Genomic DNA, 23,885 nt, shown 5'->3' on the forward strand with positions numbered 1-23,885 from the left:
TGCTTTATCACTTAAAGAAATGACTTGATTGCACATAATCAATCAATCAACATGTGATTAGCAAGCTGTCTTAGAGAAATAGGCAAAGAAAGATGGCATTATCACATAAAACAGTGATATCAAACTGCACAAGCTTGGTAATAATTCTCAACAGAGAACAATACAATAAGATTCTTCTCCCCCCACCTTTTAAAAAAAAACAATTAAATTTATTTCACTATTCTTTTATGTAGTATGTGAATGCTGGACTGGTAAACCTTAATAATAAACACGCATATATAACACAGGTGTTCAATGATATAAATCAGCGGTTCCTAACCTTTTACCACACACCCCTAGAACGTTTCTGATATATTCTCGCACCCCTTACAAAGGTTTGAAATAACAGCAATGAATTATGCATATACATTATAATTTTGAAACTTCTAAACCCAAGTTTTCACACCCCCTGGGATATCATCTTGCACCCACAGAGGGTGCAAGCACCTGCAGTTCAGAACTCCTGATATAAATGAAAGATTGTCTGGGAAACACATATGCATATAAAGAGAATTGTAATGGCAAGGGATCAAAAGACAATCAAATAGTGACTAATGAATCTGCTGTCATGAACAAGCAGTAAGTGAATAATAATATACAGCAAAATTAAAAAATATTCACGAACAACAAAGGTATATTGTTATTGACTAGGGTTTTCCCAGTTGTAACATGGCTGTGAAAGGAGGACCCTCAGAAAGGTTAAATGAAAAAGAAAAGTTTTTAATTGTTGGAGAATACCATAGATCAGAGGTCCCCAACCTTTTGGGCACCAGGGATCAGTTCCGTGGAGAAAGGTTTTTCCATGAACCGGAGTGTGCATGGTTTTGTGTGCTGCCTGCATCCCACGGATGGTGCTTTGGTTGTTTGTGCAGACTGGTTGCTGGCATGCTGCAGCCCAGACTGGGGGTTGGGGACCCCTCCCATAGATTGCAAGAACTAATCATTCAGCCACAAGAATGAGTGTACCAATAAGCACAATAATTTACAATTTGGCCTCTTCCTAACAAAGACAGACAAAGAGAGAGACATTTAATAGTAAAATTTACTCTTGCCCTTAGTATAATTATTGGGAGAAGGTATGAGAAAAATGAATACATGTGGCTGTTTCTGAATACTTGAGAGAAGATTTCTACAAAAAGGCTTTGCCTTAGAACAGGGATGTCAAACTCGCAACGTCACAGAACGTGTCACGATGTATTGTGACTTTTTTTTTCCATTGCTGGCAATTGGGTGGGTGCGGTTTCGGCATGACGCATCCAGCCTGCAGGCCAGGAGTTTGACACCCCTACCTTAGAAGGTTCAAAATGAAATGTGATAATACTACAAAAATATATATTAATAACATAAAATGCAAAATTAGCATATTACTAATCTCATCAGGAATATACAATTGCGATCAGCTAGCTAGGCAAATGCTATGAACTTAGATCATACTGGGCTACAATCTATATTTTGGGAACCTGGGAATTGTTTTCAGGAAAGCAAAATCAATGGGTCAGTACCAGCCAAGGCAGGTTAAAGGTGGATTGATTGAGTTTGATTCTGGTTGACTAGTATAATAACGGAAGTCATTTAGTACACATGCAAGGCAAACTATCAGATTAGGTATCTGGATAATGGTATATAAGGCAACCTACCTCTGCTGCTCCTGACAAAAAGCTGTGACCTTAGTAATTGCTATCACTGTTAGATAAGTGTTCTTAAAAGATGTGCCCCCAGACAAGTGCTGCAGACTAGATTTCATTTTCTCTACAAGCACATCTTATCTGATCAGGTCAGAAGGTTATTTCCTCATCAAGCACATGCTATAGTGATTACATCTGAACATAATCTTCAATTTAAATAGTCTCATTAAAAGCTATGAATCTTATGGAGTGTAAATGTGAAGAGAGTCTATTAAAATGAACAAAAAAGAGGCAAGTATAATTCTCACAGTAAATTGATTTATCTTTTTTTGTCAATTATTCTTCGGGTGGCTGAATGAGGGGAAAAAATCAGAAATCATTGTCAAGACAAATCATTCCTATATGAGCAGTACTCTGTGCTTTGGGGGGGGGGAGGAATGGAGTGTCCTTCCTTCTAAGTGCTTTGCATCTGTGGCTACAATATGGCAAAATTACAAGTTCCTATTTTTACTTAAATAGTTGAAATAATTCTTAGAAAATATAAGAGTGCCAGCCTCATTTTTTCCCATTGATTTCATTCTACTAAAAGTATGTTAAGACACTAAGACAGGGGTCCCCAGCCCCGGTCCGTGGACCGGCACCAGTCCGTGTCATGCCAGAAATCGGTCTGTGCAAACAAGCGAAGCCCCATCTGCAGGATGCAGGCAGCACACAAAACCACACCCCCTCCGATCCACAAAAAATCCTCTCTCCACAGAACCATTCCCTGGTGCCCAAAATGTTGGGGACCTCTGCATTAAGGTACATCCTGGTATCTTATAATGTTGCCTAAAATCATTTGTTTAAAATGTAGCAAGTTTCATATCAGCATTTGGAAGAAAAAAAACCAATTTGTTTGAAAACTATTTTCACCTATCTTTAACCATCTTTAATAGCAAACTGCAGAGATTAAACACAATAGACTATGAGAGGGACTCACAAAAATTAAAATAATGAATACATTTAGATTGAAGATTAAAACATTGACATGGGTTCTACAAAAAACTGTTAACAAGTTCAGTAAGGTCAGGATTTTAGTATTTGTGTTTTCTTGATAAGGGTGCTGAATGTTCCATTTTATAATCTACATTTAGCAGGGAAACATTAAAAGCAAATCTCACTTAAAGTTGTATTTAAATTTGTTTTTCTACCAACAATTGGCTCTTAAAGCAATTATTTTTATTTATTTATTTATTTATTTATTTAATTCCATTTATATCCCGCCCTTCTCCGAAGACTCAGGGCGGCTTACAAGCTTAGCAGTAGCCTTCATTCTATGTATATGCCTGCTTATTAGGGCTTTCGCCCCCCCCCCAAGAGGCATTATTACAAAGTCAGCTTATTGCCCCCAACAATCTGGGTCCTCATTTTACCTACCTCGGAAGGATGGAAGGCTGAGTCAACCTTGAGCCTGGTGGGATGCGAACCTGCACTAATTGCAGGCAGCTGGTGTTACTTAAGGAGGCATTAGCCCACTGCTCCACCAAGGCTCTACAAGGTGTCTACAGAATGGCTAGGGAGGAATATGATTAAACATGAATTCAAATTCTTCCCCTATATTGTTAATTCTCTAATCCTTTTAGGATAATTTTATTGTTTTATCTATTTTTTATATTTGTATCCATTTTATACTTCGCGAATTCAAAGTTTATGCTACACATATTGCTAATTTTAATCTCTTTTCTCTTTTGTTACACATATGTAGCCTAAGCAAGCAACAATGTTTTTTTATTTAATATAGTTTTTAGCCAAAATTCTTTCTTTGCATTTACCTTTCTTAATTACCCTGATATTGTCAATTTAATTTTGAATACTAATTTTGAATGCCAATTCCCTTATGCAGGTTAATGACCATAATAAAGTATTTCGATTTCCACTTACATATTTAAGTGCAAACAAAGCAAAACCAAAAAAAGTGAAACTTCCAAACTGAACAGCCAAAATCCATTTATGTACAACATCTGATGAAATAAAATGCTTTTGAATCATATTCTGACCTTTTTTGCAAAAGAATTCCCAGGCCTGGGAGGGACTCTTTTTATTTTTACTAGACTTTGTCATATAGTACCAATTTGGGTCTTTATACATGACAGCCAGCACTCCAACACTCTGAATCATGTCTGAAAATGGATGGTAGCTAGTTATGCATGGCATGAAGTGGACACAGGTAGGAGCAGCTTTCAAAGCAACTGCTTCAGCTTTGCAAACAATGAAGCTGCTTTATGAACCAGATATGGTTCCTATGCATTTCTATGTATTGCAAAGCACTTCTTTCAAGTAGCTTTTTTAAAAGAATAGAGTCATATGCATGACTGGCTACAGTCAATTGTTTCTATACAGCATTCTGGAATTTCTGAACTTTTCAAATTGCAGTAGAGAGGATTCCAAAACATAATTCAATTGATAAATTTAAATTTAAATTAAACTAAACATAATTATGTAATTGATCGATCTGCAAGATCTGGCACTCTTGGGAATACATTATGGTTAAGCATAACAATGCAATCTAAGCCTCAGTCAAAACTTGAGTATTCAAGTTCAGAAATGAATCCAGGAGTACCCTGAAACAATATTTTCAAGAAAAGGGGTTTGTTTAGTGCAGCCTGAATTCCAATTCCTTGGTGTCCCTATCAACAGTAATTTTGTCTCATTTGCCATAAATGGCATTATTCATACCATTACCAATGGACATTCATTTACCATTTTAAAAACATCTTTGGATTTTGATACCAAGAAAAAGAGCTATGTCATCACTAGCACTTAGTGCCAGTAAAAATTAAATCCATTTTATTATCTATGTTTAGAGGGCATGTTCTATCCAGGTTTCTAAACAGATTTTTTTTAAAAAAATCTGTGGGCATATCTGAAATTTTGTTTCCAACATCCCTAACAGAGGAAGATTTTATATGAATCTTCCCCTAATTTGCATAGACATTAACATAAATTGTAGACCAGCTTTTTAAAAGTGTAAATTTCTTTAATGTCACTGTTAGTTACACTAATTTTTCCAGTGCAGGCTTTCAAACTGTTAGTTTCACAAATATGCAATCATTTTTCCCTGCTGCTTATTTGGAACATGTACCATCCAACTCAATCAGTGTGACTCTGGGCAGTGTACAAAATAATCAAGCAACAAATGCAAAAGAAAACAACACATACAATTAAAAATCAACTAAAACAATACATGGCACCCAGAAACATCTCTGCTCATTTTGATCAAAAGGCCTGAGGAAACAACCAGGTTTTGGATTGCCTTTCCAAAGGCCGGCAGGTACAAGGTTAATGACACAGGTTGTCCTCACTTACGTAACTACCCCAATTGAGCCTGGAATTTCTGTTGTAGGTCAGTGCAGTCACTAAGCATGTTACCACATGACCTGACTTGATTTCAGAACCACTTTTGCAATGGTTATAAAGTGAATCACTGTGGCTATTACAGTTGTTAAACTGGTAAAATAAAATGCTACAAACTGCAGTCACGCGACTGCTGAATGCTGCACCAAGTCATAAAGGTGAGCTGAGAACATGTGGACCAGGGGAGAGGGGATGGTGCCACAGTTGTAATCATAGGCAGGTCATAAGTACCTTTTTGGTACTTATGATACAACGTAACTTTGAACAGTCATTAAGAGACTGGTAATTAAATGAGACTATATGTTGAAGGGAAATCATTCAAGCGGGAAAACTACATAGATATTGCTGTTTGTGGTTTTAAAAAAATCTTTTTAAATATAATTTTAATGAACTTTTAATTGGAGAAAGATGGATATTACGCTTGGTGGCGGCGGCGGCTCGCGTTTGGTGGCGACGGCGAAGGTGGTGTGTTCTGGCCGTTCTCGGCGGCCAACAGCTGGTGGGACGTTTTTGGGGCCTGCTTTCGAACTGCTTTCGGCGGCACCGACGTTCCTGGGACTGTGTGGCCCGTTCGCGGTGGCCGGTGGCTGGCTTTGCCGCTTTTTGGGCTTTTGGCCCTCTTGCCGGCGGTGGGGTCCCCATGTTGCCCCAGGTCACCTCGGGCTGCTTTCGGCGGCGGTGTTGCCCTCGGGCCGTTTTGGCGGTGGAGAGGGCGACTGTCAGTCATCTTGGCGGCGACGGCGTCTTCGGGCCGTTTAGCGGCGGAGAAGATGACCGCGGGTCATCTTAATGGAGCAAAGATGATGTGGTTCCTGCACCGCCTTTGGACTGCTTCTGCAGCAACGACGGCGACTTTGACCATCTCTACTATCCTGGCCTGCCTACCCTTTTTGCCTTGGACATATATACTTATCATCTTCCTGCCTACCCCCCCCCTCCCCTTGCGCTCGTGACCTCTCGCCTTGACTACTTTGCTCCGCGAGCTGCATTGGTTACCAGTTGTCTTCTGGGTGAGGTTCAAGGTCTTGGTTATGATCTTTAAGTCCTTACATGGCATGGGTCCGGGTTACCTTGGGGACCACCTGCTGCCGGCGTCAACTCCCCTCCGCCCTGTGCGTGCCCACAGAGAGGGCCTCCTCAGGGTGCCTCCAGTCAGGGAATGCCGACTGGTGGCCCCCAGGGGGAGAGCCTTCTCTGTGGGCGCTCCAGCATTATGGAACCAACTGCCGGTGGAGCTCCGGATGGCATCAGACCTCCGAACTTTCCGTCGTGGCCTGAAGACCCATTTATTTGAATTAGCTGGTCTGGCCTGACGGGGGATTATGGGTTTTAAATTGTTGTTTTAGAATTGTATTATTGTTTTTAACTGGGCATTGGTTTAATCTTTTTTAACTTTTGTATTGTTATTTATATATGCCCTGTGAACCGCCCTGAGTCCCTAGGGAGAAGGGCGGTATACAAATTAAATAAAACCTAAAACCTAAACCTTGGATTTTGGACACACCTGGGTACCGGCCACGGTGGGAGAGTGGCCTGACTTTTCCATTTGCAGCCCCATAGAGGTGGGAGCTCTATGGGGTTTGCCTACCCAGAGGATATCTGGTCCACCCCCAGGAACAGAGTTGCAACCCGTCGTGAGAGGGCGGGGGGCGGCCTGTCTCTGGGGGCACCCGACTGAGTGGCAGTGTAGTTGGGTGGGGACCCAGATATCTGTCTCCATGTTTCGATCCTCCCATGGACATAACTAATGGGATGCCTATCCTGGACTTGCTAGACTCATGCGACAATACACCAGCACGGACTTGTATGCCCTCAGGGGTGCCCCCCTCTCCTGGATGCGACCCGCCTCCTTAAACACTCTTAACCTCTATGACGGGCCCGAGTTTTGGGACTCGTCTCAGAGGATTGGGAGTGGGAGACACAGTTCTTCAGTGGTTCTCCTCCTATCTCCTGGGTCGCTCGCAGTCGGTGTTGGCAGGGGGGCAGAGATCGGCCCCTAGGTCTCTCGTTTGTGGAGTTCCTCAGGGGTCGGTTCTCTCGCCTCTCCTGTTCAACATCTACATGAAACCGCTGGGTGAGATCATTCGTGGTTTTGGAGTTGGGTATCATCAATATGCTGATGATACCCAACTTTTCATTTCGACCCCAAACCACCCCAGTGATGCCCTCGCTGTGATGTCCCGTTGCCTGGAGGCGGTTCGGGTCTGGATGGGGAGGAACAGACTTCAACTCAACCCTGACAAGACTGAGTGGCTATACATTCCGGCATCCCGGGACATTCAAAATGTTCCACCGCTTTCTATGGGGGGTGAGCTCTTACCCCCCGTGGATAGGGCTCGCAACTTGGGAGTCCTCCTAGACTCACGACTTACCCTGGAAGACCATATAGTAGCCGTGACTAGGGGGGCTTTCGCCCAGGTTCACCTGGTGCGCCAGTTGCGGCCCTATCTGGACCGGGATGCCCTGTGTATGGTCACTCATGCGCTCGTGACCTCTCGCCTAGACTATTGTAATGCTCTCTACATGGGGCTTCCCTTGAAGACCACTCGGAGGCTCCAACTGGTACAGAATGCGGCCGCGAGAGTTGTCTTGGGAGTTTCCCGGTACTCCCATGTTACACCTTTGCTCCGCGAGCTGCATTGGTTACCAGTTGTCTTCCGGGTGAGGTTCAAGGTCTTGGTTATGATCTTTAAGTCCTTACATGGCATGGGTCCGGGATACCTCGAGGACCACCTGCTGCCGGCGTCAACTCCCCTCCGCCCTGTGCGTGCCCACAGAGAGGGCCTCCTCAGGGTGCCTCCAGTCAGGGAATGTCGACTGGTGGCCCCCAGGGGGAGGGCCTTCTCTGTGGGTGCCCCGGCACTATGGAACCAACTGCCGGTTGAGCTCCAGATGGCATCGGACTTCCGATCCTTCCGTCGCGGGTTGAAGACCCACTTGTTTGAGTTAGCTGGTCTGGCCTGAAGGGGAATATGGGTTTTTTAATTGGTTTTATTATTTTACTATTGCTGTATTTTAATTGGGCACGGTTTAATTTTCTTTTAATTTTTGTATACCTATTTATATATGCCCTGTGAACCGCCCTGAGTCCCTAGGGAGAAGGGCGGTATAGAAATCCAATAAATGAAATGAAATGAAATGAAATATTACAGTTAATGGAATCATACTTAATGTTCTTCTTGCATCAATTCAGAAAGTTCAGATTGCCTAAGGATCTACTGGTACAGTTCTACAGAGGAATTATTGAGTCTGTCATTTGTACCTCAATAACTGTCTGGTTTGGCAAAGAATCCAAACAGGAAAAGTACAGACTTTCATGAATAGTTAGGACTGCAGAAAAAATAACTGCAATCAGTCTGCCTTCCACTGAGGACTTCTACACTGCACAAACCAGAAAGAGGGCTGACAAAATATCTACAGACCCTTCACATCCTAGAAATAAACTGTTTCAACTTCTCCCCTCAAGACGGCACTACAGGGCATTGCACACCAGAATGACTAGACATAAGGACAGTTTCCCCACCCCCACCCCAGGCCATCACTCTGCTAAACACCTAACTCCCACAGCATTGCCTTATGCCAAAAGATATTTGTAGTAGGCTGTATTGCTATAATTCTTCTGATCTTTTCCATCTTCTCATCTCCTCATGTTTCTCACCTCTCATCTTTCCCTCTACCTTCTTCTATTGGTAGATTATGATCTATCAGTTGTTGTTTCTATCTTATGATTTATGATTGTATCTTATGATTTATCATTTATCTATGACTTATCACTTGTTGCTGTTTGTATATACACTGAGCTTATGCACCAGAGACAAATTCCTTGTATTTCCAATCATACTTGGTCAATAAAGAATTTCTATTCTATTCTATTCTATTCTATTCTATTCTATCCCATCCCATCCCATCCTATCCTATTATTTGATTAGGGCCTGTCCTCACACTGGAGCCTCCATCTCATTGCTAGACTACCTCTGAGATAGAATGTCAGCAAGTAAATACCAGTTGCAGCATGAAACCTAAAAAGGATGTCATTGACAAAGAAACGTTTTTGGGGAGAAGACACCCAATAATGCTAGATTACTTGACAGTACTGCACAATCCAGTATTTTTTCCCTGATACTCTTTTCTTCCCCATATTTTTTCCATTTTCCCCTCATTACACAGTTACAATTTTGGCACCACTAATGTATTCAAAGTTAGCTATAAGCATCTTCATCATGTTATACAAATAACAATAATATCAATTCATAAATCAATATCCTGTTTTTGTGCTCTTGTTAAAAGTTTGATTTCCCATCAATATTTCAAGTATCTTTATCAGTTAAGTTTCTTCTTAGTTTCTGTTCCACAGTGGTCCAATGCTAGCTCAAGCAGGAATTAGTATTAGTTCTTAATGCAATACTAATCTTTCAATATAAATATTAATATTTTGTTGCACAGGGGTATTTTCCTGAATCTGTCCTTTAGGTTTGAGAAATAAAACAGGATTAGGCTGGAGAGGGAGGAAAATAAGACATGTCAGGGTTATGGAAAATGAAATAATTTGTGTTTGTTTCATGGACAAAGATGCTTGGGGAGGAAAGGCAATAACGTGGCTTCCAGCATTTGAATTGAGGGAAAGGACAATATGGGGGATTATTGGTAAATTGCCAAGTTATGTAGAACCTCTTTTAATAAATGTGATTATGGAGATCTCCATATTTGTTAAGCCAAATTTCAATTTTACAGCATCATAGCAGTCAATTCTATTTTCTATTTTAATACAGATCTTTCCTTAAGTCTTTCACTCCCCAATCCTTGTCAAGTACATCTCAAATTTAGACTCAGTTTAATGATTTCACTCAAACTAGAAAAATTCTCTAAATAAATTGACAAAAATAGTATGGTTGAAGAATTGAATGAGTAGTCGTTTTTTAAATGAAATAATGCTGAATATTCACATTTTAGAACTAGCAAGACATATTTCTCAGCATGTTTGCTTTACGAAAATTCTGTCACTGTTAAAACTACAGCAAGCATAGCTTGTAAACTGGACTCTCTGTTAGATATTGTGGTATGTTTATCCATCTCAGCTAGATAAATTTAACACTGTCAGAGATTTTTATTTATAATATATATTACTAAAATTGTATACAAAGAAGTCTCAGGAGAAAACAGAATGTCTGTATTTCCTTGCCAAATAGACAGCCAAAGGTGTATTCCAAAACGTTTTTGGCATTCAGCCTTCCCTCCTCCCCAATTTCATATACAGACTTTAAACAAAAAAAGTGAAAGTGAAAAAAATTGTAACTTTTCCCCTAAAAAAATATTTTAACATATGCCCCTAAATTAAGAAAAGTTAAATGTGTTTAGAATGCAAGTCTTTCTTACCAGGATTACGCGTACAAAATAATCTTACATTTCCCCCCCACCCCCAAAAAAAGTATTCAATTGTGTCATCAGTTAAGCTTTGGGGGGTCAAAAAGGTGAGAAATACATAAATAAAAGACACTTCCATACGAAATGTTTCCACTCCCCTCAATCAACATTGGAAGCCAATTTGCAATCATCTTCACTTTTACCAGCCTCAAAATGCTGAGAACATGCTTAGGCCAATCAGTATTCCCCCAGCTGACAAGGGGAAGAGTATAAAGAGTAGACTGCTGAGCCACTCCAGATCCTTGAGAAACAAAAGACCTTTAGCCCTATTCCACAGAAACACGGAAGGAAGGAAGGAAGGAAGGAAGGAAGGAAGGAAGGAAGGAAGGAAGGAAGGAAGGAAGGAAGGAAGGAAGGAATATTCCTTTTTGTGCTTAACATTTGAATAGGAAATGATAGCTTCATATTCATAATTGGCAGGAGGGAAGAAAACTCCAGGAGTTGTGGGCAAAGCAACTCAAAAGAACTCACGCAAACACAACAAAGCTGCAATGATGCAACTGTTAAAAGGACAACAACAGAGCATTAGAAAACAGGTAAGCAATCATAGCTGTCCCAAGCTAGATTTAAAAGAGAACAGAATCCTTATATAGGAGAAACCTGAGATGATTATTCAACAAGCAGGAAAAACAAACAAACATCCACACACACTTTCAAACTGCACTTAATAAGAGGAAGTACCAACCATCCCTTCCTCAGTGATTTTTTTTGGGAATATACCAGATAATATGCATTTCTTCAGAAGCATGCATAGCTAGTTAAATGGAACCCACTTTAGCTAAGGTCAATATGGAATTGCAGTACATCCTGCAGTACATATGTTATGAGCTATAGACTTCCAGTTTATATTCTCCATTATACATTTGCTGCTCAGAATTATGAAGAAAATAAATATTTTAGTATGAATGAGAAAACCGTAGAAAACTGTTGTTTAATTTATACACATTTACTGATTTTCAATCTTTAACATAAACTGTTAGAATTCTTATCTTCCCATTTAGCCTTATAAATAAAATGAAGGCATTCGTGTCTGAACGGACTGCCAGAAGAATAAATTCAGGACTACGTACTGTACAGGATGCCTTCTTCCCTGAATTGTTAGTCATTATTCTTCCTGACTTTATTAGTAGTTTCTGCTCAAAAACGTTTAAGATTAATGAGGCATTCCTCTCAATCAAGAAGCTATGGGTGAATATAGTTTCACTTTCAAGAACAGGGCAGATGAATTATTAAACTTCTTGGTTCTTTTATTCTCCAGACAAAGCAGGGCCATTCTTTTCCCTTCTTGATTTTCTTTAAATTAGCCCCCACCTCCAAAGGTGGGTAATACAGAATTCTTTGTCTTCTTCAGTAACTATTAGCAGACACATAGTAAACAGTGCAAAAATAAATAAATAAATAAAAATGCACAAAATCATTTGAAGGGGTGGGAAATGTCTTGAATGATGCAAGAATTGAGTCATTGTGAGTACTGCCAAAAGGAAAGGCTGTAGGGATGACTATAGGTAGTTAAGGGATTTATTCATAAATATCTTTTTAGGGGTCTTCTAAAAAAAGAACTAAAAAAGAGGGGAAAGGTGGTATGGACTAGAAACTGTTTTATAACTGTATTTCATTCTACATACCACATATACTGTAATATACTGTATATATACAGTATCTAGTGAGCATTAACATTATTTTAAATTATTTCTCTTCAAAATACAATCGTAAATACAAACTGAAGAATTTTATGGCAGATTAGAACATGTGCCAAATACCATTTAGAAAGAGCGTAGTACTTTGCATAACTAGGATACGAAAGCTAGAGAAACTGAAGAAGTAGACATTGTCAATTGAGTGTTGCAAAGAGAATGCTTATGTTCACTGCTAATACCTGCTTCAAGCAACAGAAAAGCAAGCTCCACACTGGACATTACCATATGGGTAACAGTGGAATCAGATCAATGAATAATTCAAAATAGAAGGCAGAAAAATACAATCCAGTCCAGCAGAATACTTCTAGTGTTTATTATGGAACCAATCATGAATTATTAAATATATCAAATATTTTAGAAAAATAAAGGGAGGAGGTATGCCAGAGAAGTCCACCCAAAATTTCACGGAAAAGATCAAAATAGATTTTATAACAAGAAAAGCCACTTTCCCCCAAAAAAGATGGAGAAATCCTTGGACAACAAAATGGATATACAAGGACTGAACACAACAGGTTTTCAACACCATGCAAAAAAAAGATAAAGATATTTTGATAATGAATGCCAATACATTTTTTAAAAAGGGAAGAAAAATAAAATGTTTTAAAAACGTGAGAAATTAAAAGGATACTTGCAATTAGAGACTAATAAAGAGTAAATCATAAATGATACCTGAGGCAAAATTTTAAGACAAGAAAGATAATATTAATCAGAACCTGGGCTTTTTTTGTCATAGAACGCTCAGAACGGAGTTCCGGCACCTTTTTTGGATGGAACCTTGTAGGGTAGGCAAGGCGGGTTGTATGACATGTGTGAGTTCCGGCACCTTTTTCTTTGACAAAAAAAGCACTGATCAGAACAATTAGTGAAACAGAGGGTAAACACATGAAAATGGTAGATTGGACTATCTCTGGGCTCGGTAATAAAGGTAGAAAATGTGCAGGAGAAGTAAAGTCAGTATTAAAAATGCTGAGCTTGTTAGCTGGAAAGCTGACAGTCCGGATTTAAGACCTGAACACAACTGGGTAAGCTCCCGTTACTTGTCGCAGCTCCTGCTCAACTAGCAGTTCAAAAGCATGCAAATGCGAGTAGATAGATAGGTACCACTTTGGTGGGACCATAACCGCATTCCGTGCACCTCAGCATATAGTCATGCTGACCACATGCCCATGGAAGTGTCTTTGGATAACGCTGGCTCCCTTGGCTAAGAAACAGAGATGAGCACCTCCCCCCAGAGTTGGACATGACTGAACAGGGGAAACCTTTACCTTTACCTTTTATTATCTCCATACTCAGGGGAAAAAAGGTAGACAATATGCAGGAGAAGTAAAGATAAATCCTAGAGACAAAGTCATTGAAAAAGATATTTGGGAGTCAAGATCAAAATTGTTAAAGCAATAGTTTCCCATCTCTGTTAACATGTGGCAGTTAAACCTGGTTATTGCAAAAGGGTAAGAAACAGAATGCAATTGCCTTCATATTAGGGATTTAGTGACAATTACTGAAAGTAACAGCATGGATTGCAGGAAGAATCAATTGGTTGATCTGGATGAAAGAACCATTGCTTGCTTGAGATGATCAGCAAGCAGAAATTCATACATTTTGGACATGTGATTCAATTGGATGACTGACTACAAAATTATAACATTTAGCAGGATTAACGAAAACAGAATGGATAAAGTAGACAGATTGATAAATTATCAGAACTAATGATTGGGTGAGATGGTGGGCAGCTGCTTTTCCTGGAATGAATATAACTCAGGGGGGAAAAAAATAACCTCAGCTCCAATGTCAACCAAAGAAGAACCAATACAGATGCTGCCTTCCCCTCTCTCTGATATAGAGGACCCTGACCTGGAGTTGGAGGAAGGCCTCCCAAGTTTTGAGAATGCCAGTAGCATGTATAGAGGTTAAGATGATAGCAAAGCAAAGGAATAATCACTTGCAATGGAAACACCTGATGTTTTTCCTTGTCTGACTCTAGTAGTAAAGAATTCTTGAATATTAAGGGCCCTACTGAGGTGAGATACTTTGTAGGAACATTTGCAACATCAGAAGATGTTGGATGTTATATGAATTATGCATGTTGCATGAATTCTTGACTATTGGACTGGTTCCAGCAACTGCACCTACCTCTGCACTGAAGCTTGACTTCTGTAATTAGACTTTTACTTCAGTGTTACTGCCTGATCCCCTGCAACTCAGATGAAAGCCTGATGCCTAATTTATGGCTCTACAAGCAAATACAATGATCTATTTTCTGATCTATGACTAACTTGTTTCACTTTCTGCTGGAACATAGGTTGCAAAACAGTTGTTCATAGAGTTGCTCAAGGCTTATTTTTAGACTTCAGTTTTGGGTTCCAGCACTAAAACCTACTCTTACATTTATCTATTCATAGGACTGTATCATTATGTGTAGGTATTATTAGATGAGAAGCCCTCATCATTCTAAACATTACTGAGCTACCTACTCAATGAAACTCATGGTAATTCTTACTAATGCTAAAAGGTGCCAGGTCAGTTCCTTGGCTGAAATAAAACTGACAAACTCTGGTTAGAGCAGCAGGGCTGTTTATCTCCATTTACTGAACTAAACTGATAATTACATTCTGACTTAAAAGACACACTGTCAGTTCTTGGGATTGACTTCTACCATTCCCCCTCCTTTCTAAACCCACCCACAACTCTTACAGAAGCTGTAACAAAAGCAGTTTCATAAGACCCAGAACTTCTGATTGTCTGATAAGGAACCTTTCACAATTTTCTCGGATAACCGACAAGGGAAGAAAAATTCAATTTTGCCTGGAAAGAATGCCTACCCTGCTAAAACGAAAACGTATTACACATTCAGAAATGGACTCTAGGAACATTTTAATAGCAGTTCACCAAGCAAACTCTGAATTAGCTGTATGTGTGAATCAATGTTTTTGTATTAATCTGTTCTACATTGGCATTTGCCATTTTATTTGCCTGCCTTGGTTAATATGCACATCATATTTGCTACCTTCTGTTTGTTCTTTACCAACAGCTGGAAGGAATTATTGTCCCTGCCAACCTGTTCAGTCTACTTCTTTTCCTAAAAAATAAATAAATTAATATATTCCATAGTAGGACTGAGGCAGTCACTATTTATTGCAAAGTTCACTTACTAATCCTTCTCTTCCTAATTTGTGTAGGACAGGGGTAGGCAACCTTGGCTCTTTTATGACTCGTGGACTTCAACTCCCAGAATTCCTGAGCCAGGCGGCTCAGGAATTCTGGGAGTTGAATTCCACGAGTCATAAAAGAGCCAAGGTTGCCTACCCCTGGTGTAGGACAAAGGATAGTTCTTCAGTTACATCAGAGATAACATACAAATATGTTATGAAAAATTATAGATACAAAAGTCAATTAGCAAAATAAATTAGTTTTTAAAAGTATAAAGTAGCCCAGTGTGGTTTTAGGTATTCAGTTTTTACGAGGAACGACTTAGCCCAGGATCTGGGTATCTTGAGGCTGCCTTCTGCCATCTTTAACTGAGCGCCCAGATCTGAGAGACCTTAGGAACAGCCTTTCTCGTCATTGCCCCCTTCCCTTGGGGCATTTCCTCATAGCTCTGATTGTATCCAAAAGTGTTACAGTTTCAATAGGCCATTAAGGCTTTTCAAAACACTTTTTTAGAGGGCCTTGGGGATCTGTTGCAATATTTTCTCCCCTGCACTAAGAATAGTACTGCTTGTTGTTTCTTGTTACTTTTAGGCAATGCTGTTTTTAAAAAGTTAGTGTTTTAATCTCATTACTGGATGGGGGAATGTTATCTACTAACAGTCACACATGAATGAAGCACGGGATAAACCCAAATAAGCAAGCAGGTAAATATAATTTCGTGCATAATTTCATAGCTGTAATGTAATGTATAGACGACCTTGGGGAATGAGGGGAAAATATGCTGTCTAGGAAACAGAGACATGGAGGCCCTCAGTGGCTTAATGGTCAGAGAAAAAAACTTAGGAAGGATCTGCCCTAATAGATCAAGTGGTTAAAAGTGACAGTGGGAAGTTTGTACCATCAGACTTGCAAATTTGTATGAATGTAGCCTTGTAATAAAGTAGAGGTACTTCATCTAGCCCTGTTTACTGTATGGTTTACCTGGAAGGGCTACAATAGCTTTAGATGGAAAGAAATGCCAATTTTTACAAACTGAATGGTAAATTCTGGACTACTGTACTACATGTTGAATTTATCAGCACTTATAAAATAAAAATAATACAGTAGCACACATATATTTTTGAATAATTGATATCTAAATGTGAAAGTTGGCTCAAATTTCAGTAGTTTTATCTTCTACAATCTTACAACTTAATTATTCTGAAGATTTTAGTTATTGGGTTCATTCAGTTGAATTTACCATAAAAATAAACTTAATTTTTAGAGGAAATCAGTAAACTATAAAAAGATTCAGCATTTCTTGCAGGAAAAGAAACTTATACTGGAACAACATAGGAAATGTATTCAAGGAGTAAGAGGTATGCATCTTGAAACCATTCAACCCCAGCCATCAGAAAGCATAAACATAGCATAAGATATAAATATTTTCGTTAAAAGTACATTACCATTCCCCCAAATCCCACATAAAATAATTTGTAAAATAGAAGAACATCAGAAACATGTCTTTCTTTAATATCATAAAACTAAAATCTCAATAGAAAATAAAGATTTCAAATTATTGCTATTTTGAGGCGTACATTATTTATTTATTTATTTATTTATTTATTTATTTAGATTTATATACTGCCCTTTCCCGAAGGACTCAGGGCGGTTTACAGGATATTTAAAAGAAAATCAATACAAAAGTTAAAAACAAATTTAAAAAGATTAAATGAAACCCTGAGAAAAATAAAAAACCAGTTAAAATTAAAAATTAAAAAATTCTCAGGCTGGGCCAGAGAGCTCAAAGAGCCAGGTCTTCAGGTCCCGGCGGAATGAACGGAGGTCGGGGGCAGTCCTAAGCTCCGCGGGCAGCTGGTTCCAAAGGGCAGGCACGCGCACTGAGAAGGCCCTACCCCTGGGTGTTACCCGCCGGCAATCTTTAACTGGAGGCACCCTGAGAAGACCCTCCCTGTAGGAGTGCACTGGACGAAGGGAGCTTGATGCTGGCAGCAGGTGTTCCCTCAAATTTATTTATTTATCCCGGACCGTCGCCATTTAGGGCTTTATAGGTCATCACCAGCATTATATTCTATATAATTCTTTTATATACCAATTACCTGTATAATATATATTCAACAAAGAATTTCAGTCTACTGCTTTGCACCTTTGAACTTAAGTATTTACCCTTCATTGTTATCAATTTTAAATTTCAGTCTGTTCATCTAGCTACAAAGAGTGGTAATAAATAATTGACAGTCCATTAATCTTTCTAGATGGAATATTATGCAAACTTGGAATAACTTGTGCAGTACTCAGCAATTTAAAAGAATGGTATCAAAAAGCCTCAGTTAATTAGCTACAGTCTGGAACTAGTTGACTATCAGCCACATTGCAACAACAAATAATGAGAGCAATTTCTGATTATTATTAGTATCAAGATATTCAGTATTTGGATTTTTTCCAATTGTTCTTAATTTTTATATGGTTTATTTACCATATACCAAAATGATATCAAAAATTCATTCCAAACAATAATAATTAAAACAATATGTTAAATTCATAAAATAAATATTTGTCAATTCTGAGATACATATGTTTATGTTTTATTGTCACACATAATATGGAGATTAGTTGGTTGGGATTATGAACAATTAAAGGAAGTTCATAACTTACAGCTGTCCAGGCTCCTCTTTTACATCGACAACAAAGCCATCCATTGTGGATTTCATGAGAAGGAATACCATAACAACCTATAAGGAAAGAGCAAAAATGATACGACAGGTTTTGCACTTTGTTATTTATCTAGCTAAAGCAGTAACATGTAATTGAACCATTAAAAAAAAGATTTGTATGCTGTGATTAAAGAAAGTGAAGAACAAGCATTTTCTCAAAAATATGCAGCTGAAATAAAAGCAACAGTTCTCATTCCTCAAAGCAGCTTTCTTCAAAAATTCTTTGACTATGATAGCCTGCTTATTACCGTATTTTTCGGACCATAAGACGCACTTTTTTCCCCCCAAAGTGGGGGGGGAAACGAGGGTGCATCTTATGGTCCGAAGGTGATCCGTATGGCCAGCCCCAACCTCTGCAAGTAGAGCACGAATCGGCACATGCTGAGAAACGCCGATCTCACGCTCCTGCACTCTCCCTCACTCGGTTTCAGCTTCCCTTGCTACAAGAGAAAGCAGGCTGAAACGGAGTGAGGGAAATTGCCAGGAATGCGAATCGGCTGATCTCGCGCTGCTGCAATCTGCCTCGTTTCAGCCTGCTTTCTCTTGTAGCAAGGGAAGCTGAAACCGAGCAAGGGAGTTTGCAGGAGTGCGAGATCAGCCGATTCGCATTTCTGGCAATCTCCCTCACTCTGTTTCAGCTTGCTTTCTCTTGTAGCAAGGGAAGCTGAAACCGAGCGAGGGAGTTTGCAGGAGCGCGAGATCGGCCGATTCGCATTTTTGGCAATCTCCCTCACTCCATTTCACCTTGCTTTCTGCAAGAGAAAGCTGGGCTGCAGGGCCACCTCCGCGGGTACTGCTCTAATGCAGAGAGGGAAGGACAAAGAGGGAAGGAAGGAAGGAAGGAAGGAAGGAAGGAAGGAAGGAAGGAAGGAAGGAAGGGACAATGGGAGAGGGAGGGAGAGAAAGAGAGAAAGAGAGAGAAAGAGAGGGAGAGAGAGAGAAGGAGAAAGAATTTTTTCTTGTTTTCCTGCTCTAAAAACTGGGTGCGTCTTATGGTCCGGTGCGTCTTATGGTCCGAAAAATACGGTAATCCAATACCCTTGCCATGGGAGAAAAACTACTATTTGATCACAATAGTAATAATGTTCTATAATGAAGGGCCAGTACTGGGTAATGATCAATGCTGTGATTCAATCAAATCACTTAAGTGTTCTAAGCTTTTAGGTCATGGTGTAAAACAAGGTTGTAGAACTATAGATTCCTGCAAACACAACCGTTCAGTTATTCAAATCATGCTCTATTTCTGCTGTATAGAATATTTAAACCCATTTTCTGATTTCACCAGTATTAGGCTCTTTCATTTTTTGATACAAATGATTTCTATATCATCCTACATCTCCTGTAGGAATAATGACTGATTAATTATAGTAGTTACTCAAAGATTAGCTGAACAATGCAAACAAAATGAAAGTGGAATGTAAAGCTATGATACATACTTGCATGGACCTGTACACAACATTTTGCACAGGATATTAGCATACTAGTCCCATCTTCTTCAATAAAGCCATTGGATGGATAGTTTTCAGTATTTTCCTCGCTATAAATAAAACATATCTCTGGAATAAGTGGTTTTGTCTTTTCATTGGACATACGTATTTCTTTTTGTTTTGTTTCAGACCAAGCATATATTTCTTCATTAGGTTTATCAGCCTGAAAAATAAATTATAAATAGAAACACGTTTACTCAATTTTCTTGTAATTTATTTTGTAAATTGCCCATAATTTATAATAATATTACATTTGATGCAATTTCTTTTTGAAGTTTTTATTTTTGTAAAATTAGAAGTTGAAGCAGACTTTGGCACTTATTTTTAATCTTTCTTGTTTCTGTCACCGCATTTAGTTCTTACTATTAATTTTTAGAATTGGTAAAATAAGAAAAGAGCAGAAAGCAGTATATTGACAATGAGGGAAGCATCAAGAGTCATTCTATTAAGTAAAACTGCATCTGCTGTAGCCAGGGAGTATTTGATTAAGACCTGGAAATTTTGTCTCATGAGGTATACAACCAGGAATATCATTCTTCTATAGTTGCTGAACTAGATTGGATTCAGATTCAAAAGAAAGATCTAAGCTCTGGCCAAAAATGGAGGCTACACTAATTAACTACCAATGTGATGTTCACCCTTTCATAAATTCAGTGGTGGGATTCAGCCAGTTCGCACTAGTTCAGCAAAACCGGTAGCTAATTTTTTGTTGCCCAGGCCCAGAATGGACTTCTGGAAGTGGCATCCACACAGAGAAGTGATTGTTCACATACCGAATCCCACCACTGCATAAATTGGTAAATTTTAGGGATGCTTAGTACAATATACAGAGTACAATATATACAAAACAGGGAGAACATGAGTCTTTTTAGAAGTTGCCAATTTTTGTAGCAAATAGAATGAAAATGACAAATGTTTTGTAAGAACAAAAAAAGAGAAAAAATATCACAGCTATCAGTGTATCCAAATGCATATTTATTTTATTTAGCCATATGGTAAAATAGATTATTATCCATGATTACATATCATTAATATCTGAACAGCGAAAACTACAGTAAACGCATTGAAGAACATACGCTCATATTGAGACTGAGTCAAAATAATTGCAATGTAAACACTAGAAGATGAGAAAATATTTATTTCAGTCTGAAATGGAAAAGGCAGCTATGTGAAACAAGATTTTTGAAGTAGCTGCCCAACTGTGCAATGTTGTCCTTAAAAAAAATCAGTATCTTTATTATCAGGATCAGTCTTTTGGTTTTAAAAATTCTCCTGCAATTTTTTAGCACCTATTTATCTAATTGTTTTAGTTCCATATATGAAAATAAATTTGTTATTATCCATTCTTATTGTGCTTTATGCCGGGATTTAGGATATTATTGATATTTTATATCTCATTTGATTTTATGATTTATACAATACAGATAGTCCTTGACTTATAACAATTCATTTAGTGACCCTTCAAAGTTACAACAGCACTGAAAAAAGTGACTTATGAACATTTTTCACACTTATGACCTTTGCAGCATCCCCATGATCGTGTGATCAAAATTCAGATGCTTGGCAACTGGTTCATACTTATGATCGTTGCTGTGTCCCAAGGTCACATGATCATCTATTCCAACTTTTTGACAAGCAACATCAACAGGGAAGCCAGATTCACTTCACAACCGTGTTACAGTACTAACTTATGAACTGCAAGTGTGGCAAGAAAGGTCATAAAGTGGGGCAAAACTCATTTAACAAATGTCTCACTTAACAACAGAAATTTTGGGCTCAGTTGTAGTTGTAAGTTGAGGACTACCTGTATTTATCTATTTTGTAAGGTTTTATAATAAATCAAAATAAATAAATAATACAAAACTTTTGGCTTTCCACAGCAAGCAGGAAAGTACCAAAATGGTAACTGAAAAAAATAAATATAATTTAAGCAATGTTGTTAATAGAATTTTTAAAAAAGAAAAGTTTAAATATAGTTCATTAAAAAAATTACAAAATGATCTAATCTTTCCCCTACATGTACATGGGAAGGATCTTGATATGAAAATCAGCTTTGCATAAAGTGAAAGAGGAGATCCAAGACAGGAGGAATATGCATTCATTATTTAAATTTGAGTGTATGTGCCTATCTACATTGAGGTAAATCCTAAGTGAAATTATACTCTTAGTTTAGATACACACACACACACACACACAATTTCCTTCTATTTCTTTTGTCACAAAGACGATTGCTACAAACAAGAAGCATAGTTCTTCCTTCCTTCCTTTTTTAATGGTAAGTATTACAATGTCTAAGGGACGCGGTGGCTCAGTGGGTTAGGACGCTGAGCTTGTCAATCAGAAGGTCGGTAGTTTGGCAGGTCGAATCCCAAATGCCGCGTAACAGAGTGAGTGCCTGTTACTCATCCCAGCTTCTGCCAACCTAGCAATTCGAAAGCACGTAAAAATGCAAGTAGGAAAATAGGGACCACTACGGTGGGAAGGTAACAGCGTTCCGTGCGCCTTTGGCGTCTAGTCATGCCGGCCACATGACCACGGAGACGTCCTCGGACAAGCACTGGCTCTTTGGCTTTGAAACGGAGATGAGCACCGGCTCCTAGAGTCGGAAACGACTAGCACGCATGTGCGGGGGAACCTTTACCTTTTACCTTATTACAATGTCTACATACCTCCCTGGAATCAGAGTAGTTATTTTGATGTGCTGGATGGAGGTGTATTTACCTTTCGAACCTTTACATGCTAAGAATAAAGAGACATTTTGTAGTTTCACAATAAAATAGTTGTGTAAGTGCTAGAATTTTTGTGTAGCTGTACTTTTATTTTTCAAATAAAAACTTCCTTACCTTATAGTAAGGTTTGAGTAGTGTGCAAATGGCACAATAGGGTTCCAAGTTGGCAACAGCTGCATTGTATTCCTTTTCAGCAGTAAAATTTGGTATTCTGTTCTGCCAAAGATAGACGAGAGGCTTGGCCCAGGATTCTGTTTCTTGTATTTCCTCTTCAATTAAGAGAGCCTCAGGCAGTTCTTAAAAGAAATTGACATATGAAATAACTATATTTGGAAGGTAAAAGCAAACAATTATTTAAGTGGAAGTTAAAAAAGAATGAATGGCAACTTCATGAAAATGCATAAGAATAAATGAATTCAGGTTGAAGAGGTAGCTTGTATTTCAAAGATACAGAGAATTCCGAACAGTCAACCAGTTCTCTTAACTCCCTATTTATGACAAGTTACTCATTCCTGCCAAAATCTATATCAAGTGATAGTCAAACATGCCTATCACTGACACACAGAACAATGTGCTATTTTGAAAATAACTCCTTAAAGTTATTAAAATCTTTTATACTTTAAAGAAAATTATGTATCATAATGTGATCTTGGGATATTATTAACTAATTTATGATTAGCAAATCCTCTGCACAGAAGAAATTTAATGGTACCCTATATGCTGAAAGAACAAGATGCTTAACTGTAACATCCATTCTTTGAATGATCTTCTGGACATTCAAAAGTATAGGTTCTACACCTGCTCAAATCTTTGTCAGAAACTATCTACAGCTAATGTGCTTTTTGATGGAAAACACAACTGAAACTTGGGGTTACAACTTCCCCTTCTGCACAAACAGAGACAATGAATACTGCTTTTAAAAGCAAATTTATTCAAGGCTAGTGTCCTCCACCAACAGAACTGAAAAACTAAAACAAAACATTAGTTTGAGGCCTAATGACATGTTACATGGTATGCGGCCAGTTTATTTGCAAGACTGACGGTATCTGCTCATGACACCAGAATAATGTTGCAGGATTCAATCTGAGTCAGTCACTGGGACCAGAGGTTTGTTCTTCTAAGCTTTTGGACTCATGCTGGAGCCCATCCTCAGGGAACGTCTCAATCTCTAAACAAGTGCACAGTGCATACATCCTAGAGATTGAGAAGTTCCCTGAGGATGGGCTCCAGCACAAGTTCAAAAGCTTGGACTCAGATGGGATCCTTCAAGTTAAGATGAAGTTACAGCCTGAAAATTGTATTGTTAGATGGACTGGATAATTTTGATACCAGATTTTGCTTTTATAGGGTTTGGAGGGAAGGACAATATTATTGTTGTCAATTCCCAGAGCTACCTTACATAAAATGGACAGCCATATAAATCATATAAATAAATAGATGATGTTCCTGAAAAGTTCTAATTAGACACACCCTAGGAAAACACATCAATTTCAGATGCAGATTATCCAATGCCTACAAACTATTAGATGGTTGAAATAAGATCTTCAACTGCCTGCCAACCACTAGTAACCTTTGAGATCAAAATAGGTTGTAAGTCAACAGGACTTAGGCTCAGAAGAGCTGTCTACCACCG

The 23,885-nt window shown here is 38.6% G+C and overlaps 1 protein-coding gene across 1 annotated transcript in view; it reads right to left on the reverse strand.

Annotated features, from left to right (window-relative positions):
• KDM4C (lysine demethylase 4C) overlaps positions 1-23,885 on the reverse strand; it is a 205,499-nt gene that overhangs the window by 53,310 nt on the left and 128,304 nt on the right. Inside the window, exons 14-16 of the mRNA XM_083352535.1 lie at positions 22,367-22,548; positions 19,473-19,686; positions 17,978-18,054 (exon numbers count right to left, since the gene is read on the reverse strand). Of these exons, the coding sequence (XP_083208661.1) occupies positions 17,978-18,054; positions 19,473-19,686; positions 22,367-22,548 (473 nt within the window). The remainder of the gene's footprint in view (positions 1-17,977; positions 18,055-19,472; positions 19,687-22,366; positions 22,549-23,885) is intronic.

The sequence above is a fragment of the Vipera ursinii genome (assembly GCF_947247035.1).
Source record: "Vipera ursinii genome assembly, chromosome: 2".
In the NCBI taxonomy this organism is placed as follows: domain Eukaryota; kingdom Metazoa; phylum Chordata; class Lepidosauria; order Squamata; family Viperidae; genus Vipera; species Vipera ursinii.